We start from the raw sequence: 5497 nt of genomic DNA, 5'->3' as shown, positions 1-5497 counted from the left end.
GTGTAGAGGCCCCCGTAACGGTGAGCTCTCCCTCTACCCTCCGTCCCCCGCTGCTCTGCTGACCTTTCCTGCAGCCACATTACCCTCAGCAAAAGTCTGATGGGACTCCTGAGCACGCAGGAGCCGGGAGCGGAGGTGCCCTCCTTTGCGTTACCTCTGCTTCTCTCTCCCCGCCCACCCCGCCCGCCCCACCGGGCAGTAAAGAACCAGGCGCGCTGGGTGCAGCAGTTCATCAGAGACATGGAGACCCTGTTCGCTGTCACCGGTGACCCGCACTTCAACATCATCATCACCGACTACAGCAGCGAGGACATGGATGTCGAGATGGCCCTGCGAAGGTCCAGGCTGCGGAGGTGAGGGTGTTCTCGGCAGGGCACAGCCTGAGCCACTTCTTCCTGAAGCCCCGCCAGCTTCCCTGATTCCCAGCCTCTAGCTTTTCCCGGAGGCCGCACCCTCCTGCCCGTGGGCGCATCCCAGGTGCACGCACCACCTCTTCTCTGCCTGCCAGCTTCCACCTGGGACTGCCACAGCCGGGTTCTGAGGCTCAGCCCCTCTCTGCTCTCCCCGCAGCTACCAGTACATGAAGCTAAGTGGGAACTTCGAACGCTCAGCTGGGCTTCAGGCTGGCGTGGACCTGGTGAAGGTAAGCTGCCTGAGAGACGTGACTAAGGCTGCTGAAGAGACTCACAGACGGCCGGCTCCTCGGGGAGGAAGGGACGAGGACACAGGGTCCTCTGCTGCGCCGCAGGGCCGGTACCAGGGCGGGAGCGTTCATGTGGGGTCCTCGGAGTCCGTGAAAGGTCGGGGAGGAGTTGGGATTCCCTCTCTGATGGTGAGAACTGCGCCCTGATGCCCAGTACCCTGGAAACCCATCCAACAATTTGTTTCACGCAAGTTTGTCAGTCATTGAAATGGGAAAGAGCCTGAGGGTTGCCCTAGAGAGTGGCCTGGCCTCCTCGCCGTGGTCTGTAGGGGCTGCTGAGCCTCCCACCTCTGTCCCCAGGACCCGCACAGCATCATCTTCCTCTGTGACCTCCACATCCACTTCCCAGCTGGGATCATCGACACCATCCGGAAGCACTGTGTGGAGGGCAAGATGGCCTTCGCCCCCATGGTCATGAGGCTGCGCTGCGGTGCCACTCCCCAGTGGCCTGAGGGTGAGCCTGTCCTGGGCTGGGAGGGTAGGGAAGGCCTCTCTGTCTTGCTTCTTAACCCAGAGCTGGAGATATTCGTGTCTACAATGGCAGCACCCCTCCCCCACCCTCCCCTTCCGCTCCTCTGCCCGCCCCCCCCTGGCCAGACCGCAGAGAAGTGTCCCCAGGGCTGAGCATTTCCCGCCTCATCTTCCCCTTCTTTTGTTCATCAGACCTTTATTAAGCACTTACTATGTGCCAGACAGCGCGCTGTGTGAGGATACAAAGATGGGAGGAAGATTCCCCACCCGGAGAGGGAGCGGCGCAAGGCTGTGCCCTCGGGGGCTGCTGCCGTCAGAGCCTCCTGTAGGGCTGTCACCGGCCCTTGGTCCCTCCCTGGTAGGACTGCTGCCTTCCCTGGATCCGGAACCTTAGCTCCGGGGGCCTCCCCCCCGGCAAATAGGCAAGGCGCTCGTGCAGATGAGAGTTTTCAGCCTCAGCCTTCTCTGTCCTCCTGGCCCTGGTTCAGCTCATCTGGGGCTTGTCTGTCCACAGGCTACTGGGAGGTGAATGGATTTGGGCTGCTCGGCATCTACAAGTCAGACCTGGACAGGATCGGGGGCATGAACACCAAGGAGTTCCGAGACCGCTGGGGTGGAGAGGACTGGGAGCTGTTGGACAGGTGAGTGGGGAGCGAGGGCACCTGAGAGACCTGGGGGAGGGGCCCTGGGTGGGGGCAGGGCTAGATCCCCCCCAGGCCCAGCACCGCCTCTTGGGGGTCAGATTCCTTCCCTCGCCGAGACTGGATCTATTGGAGGGGATACTGCCTCTGCCTGTGTCACAGGGCAGGTGTGGTGGGTGCCTGGCAGACTGTCGGGGAGAAGAACACAGGCTCCGAGCTGTGTGGATGTGAGTGGTACTGTTCTCTGCAAGGCTCCCACCTGCCCACTCGGGAAAGCACGGCTGGGGAGGAGGCTGAGCTTGTGGCGGTGGCTAAGAGACCCAGCAGAGGGTCAGGAAAAGAGCCAGTGTGGACCATTAAAGGGCAACAGGTATCCAGGAGGTTCTGGGTCCCTGGGACCCGGTAGAAGGGAGTTTGGGGGAGGAGGACAGGGTCTGTGGTATGTAAAGAAGAGGCAGGACCAGCCGGCGGCAGGGAGCGGTGGGAAGAAGGGTTGCAGCAGAGAGCAGGCTGGTGGGACCCCAGGGTAAGGGGATTTCAGAGCATGTGGGTGGTAAGGAAGTGGAGGCTTAGTCTGAGATTCCTCCTTCAAGAATTTATTGCCAAGAGAAGGGAAGGGGAGGCAGATGATCCCTTGAGATTTGAGCTTGAGGGGTGGGGGCAAAGGAGGGAGAGGGGAAAAATCCAAGAGAGAAAGGGTGTAATTGCTGGAACAGTGCCCAGAGGAGGTGGACAGGCAAGGTCAGGGGCTCCGGGGGAGAGGGGACCTTGACAGGGAAGATACACTCTTCTTCCTGAGAGACAGGGCACTTCCTCATCCACCAATCACTGGGCGCCTGTACTTGGCAGGTGATTTACATCCATCACCTCCTTTATTCCTCTGTGAGGTAGGTGTGATTGTCTCAGTTCTCCAGATGAGAAAACTGAGTCTTGGGGAGAAGTTAACAACTTGCCCCATATCTCACAGCTATGACTGTTGGAGGCTTAACAACCTGGTCTGTTTGTTTTTTCCCTAGAGAGCAGGCAGGAGGGAAGGTGACAAAACTAAGGGAATTTAAGGTGCAAAGGAGGGAGGGTGAGGGAGCTTGTATTAGATAACGCAGCTCCCGTAAAGCTCTGTCAGTCAGACCCCAAGGTGGACAGAAGCCTAGGCTGGTGTTACCCCCACCGCTGCGAAGAGGCAGACCTCGACCAGTTCTGGACCTCCCTTCCTCCTCTGAAGCCCGAGGAGAGAGAAACGGCTCCAAATTTCAGTTATTTCCACCTGCTGGAAGCTCAGGCCTCCCAACAGGCCATGCATATGGAAAGGGGGGCGGGGAGGGATGGGCGAGGTCTGCTCTGTGGCCTCCACCCTCCACCCCCGACCCCTGCCGCCATCATCATCACTGGTCCTCGCCTCACCCTCGCCGTACCCAGCCCATCGTTATCCTTTCTAGAGGGAGAGGCTCTGAAAGATGCCGTGCCTCATAGGTCCGGAGCTGGGCTTCCAGCCCAGGCCCTTTGGCTCTCTTTGCTTGCCCCACCCGCTCCCCTGCCCCGTGGGGAGTAGACAGAGGGAGACAGGGACAGGGCCTGGCGGAGACGTGGAAGGCAGGCTCCTCAGGGGCCCCCTCCCCACCCCCGCCTCTGTGCACCTGTTGCTCACCCCGCCCCTTCCCACCCAGGATCCTCCAAGCAGGCCTGGAAGTGGAGCGTCTCTCCCTCCGGAATTTCTTCCATCACTTCCATTCCAAGCGAGGCATGTGGAACCGCCGTCAGATGCAGACGCCGTAACCCCGGGGGTGGCCCGCTGGACCCACCGCTCCCGGCCCTTGCACCACGGTGGCCTGGCCAGTGCCCGCTTGCTGCCGGAGGGGAGCAGGGGCCGTGCTGGGCCCGAGGGGCCTCCGAGCCGACACCCCCTGCGCCGGCAGCCATCCTCCATGGCAGGAGGCCAAGGCCTCTCCCCACCTCTGGGCCTCCGGGGCCAGAAGATGGGAAAGAGATGGGACAGCTCCTGGGACGGGCAGCGGAACCGGGTTGAGGAAGGAAAGCCCTACCTGGGTGACACCACCCTGACCGGGAGGTGCCTTCCAGCGTCCACCCTGGGCCCCTCAGGGGGCAGTGGCCGTGGACTGGGAAGCTCTCCTACTGGACGTATTTTATTGGGGTTTTTATTTTTTTAACAGAAAACCAAAACTGTACCTGTCCAGATCCAGCATTGACTGTGAGGGGGCAGAGTCGTGCATTTAGGGGGGCCCCCGCATACCTCAGACCCACAGGTGCGTCGCTCGGTCCTTGACCAACAGCTGATTGGTAACCGGGGAGCTGGCCTCACGTGGAGTCGTTCTCAGCTCTCCCGCAGGCGTGTGGCTCCAGGACACGCATATCTCTCCCAGGTGGCCACCCAACAGCTGGCCACCAATTAGGGCATTAACCTTACCCTCCAGGTGGCACTAACTCCAGACTGGCATCCTCTTCCCGGTGCCACGGGGGGTTGGGAGCCAGAGAACCGATGGGCAGGGGGCTCCTGGCCCCCTGGTGTTGGGTGAATAGGCCGTGTATCATGGGCAAGGTGGGGAAGGCAGGGACGAGAAGCCCCTTTCTGTCCCAGCGGCCTGTGAGCTGGGCCTTGGGGACCATGTGAAGCAGAGCCGGGAGAGGACGAGAGGAGGGGTGGGATCCAGCGGGAAGGGATGAGAAGGGAAGTGGGCAGCTTGAGTCCTCACAGCCCAGCCCCCTCCTGCAGAGAGGGCCCCAGGCCGGCCCGGTGGGGAAGACGAGGAGGAAGACACCCGGAACTAGGGAACAGGGACCCGGGGGGAAGGTCTGGGGAGGTGAGGGGATCGCTCTGAACTACTTCCTCACGTGGAAGGGAGCAGGGCCGGAGGATGAAAAGTGAAGCTGTTTCAGGGAACACAGCCCTTGACCTCCGTAGTCTGGGGCACCCTCTCTGTCACCTACGATCACAGACTTATCTTGCACTAATGATCCCAGACGCCTTCATGGCTGGGGATTTTTCTACTACTGCTGCCTCTGCCGCTACTCTGATTCACCAGCGGTGCGTCGGACACTGCATCTCGAAGCCCAGTGTCTGTGAGGAAGGGCATAGGGGGAGGTGCAGCAGGGCCCAGGGGGCCAGTCAGCTGGGCCCAGGCTCTGTGCTGTGGCGGAGTCCAAGTCTACTTGGGTCTGCTTGGTGGGCCCTGCATTCACCAAGAGCATGAACTTGGCGTATGGGAGAATGGAGCCCCTCGAGAACCTTCTGGAGGTTGAAGAGAATCCCTGCCTCCCTCTTAAGAAATCAGGAAGGACACAGACTTTTCAATTCATAGACTGTGGTTTACCAAGGCCATATCTGCCCTCAGGCCGTGGCTTTTTATGGTCCCTGCTCAGGCTCCAGTGCCTTGGGAAAAGGGCTGTAGGGAGTAGGCGAGAGCTGCAGTTGGCTGGCTGCGGTGCCAGGTTTCTTTCTGGGGCTGCTCGTATCCCTGGGCATCGCCGTGCAAGGTCCGAATCTACCCAGACAGCCCTCCCGCTTCACCCCTCCTGACGACAGGAGCCCGCCCAGCCTCCCCTGCCTGATCCATCACCCCCTCTGCCCCAGCCAGTGCCTTGTGTTTGATGTTTGTTACCTCCACACCGCCTGCCTTAATGGAGAGGGCCTGGCATGGCCCCTGCTCTGTAGGGAAACGTGTAGGGT

At 60.9% G+C, this 5497-nt stretch overlaps 1 protein-coding gene across 2 annotated transcripts in view; it reads left to right on the top strand.

Annotated features, from left to right (window-relative positions):
- Positions 1-5485, top strand: part of B4GALNT3 (beta-1,4-N-acetyl-galactosaminyltransferase 3) — a 93142-nt gene extending 87657 nt beyond the window's left edge. For both annotated transcript variants that reach the window (XM_024732995.1, XM_024732994.1), the window contains exons 16-20: positions 200-353; positions 571-643; positions 1004-1157; positions 1689-1815; positions 3480-5485. In XM_024732995.1, the coding sequence (XP_024588763.1) occupies positions 200-353; positions 571-643; positions 1004-1157; positions 1689-1815; positions 3480-3588 (617 nt within the window). In that variant the 3' untranslated portion in view covers positions 3589-5485. The remainder of the gene's footprint in view (positions 1-199; positions 354-570; positions 644-1003; positions 1158-1688; positions 1816-3479) is intronic.
- Positions 5486-5497: the final 12 nt, after the last annotated feature.

This window comes from Neophocaena asiaeorientalis, unplaced genomic scaffold (assembly GCF_003031525.2).
Source record: "Neophocaena asiaeorientalis asiaeorientalis breed wild unplaced genomic scaffold, Neophocaena_asiaeorientalis_V1.1 scaffold150, whole genome shotgun sequence".
NCBI classification, from domain to species: domain Eukaryota; kingdom Metazoa; phylum Chordata; class Mammalia; order Artiodactyla; family Phocoenidae; genus Neophocaena; species Neophocaena asiaeorientalis.
The sequence above is the reverse complement of the archived record's forward strand: the minus strand, read 5'-3'. Positions and strand labels throughout refer to the sequence as shown.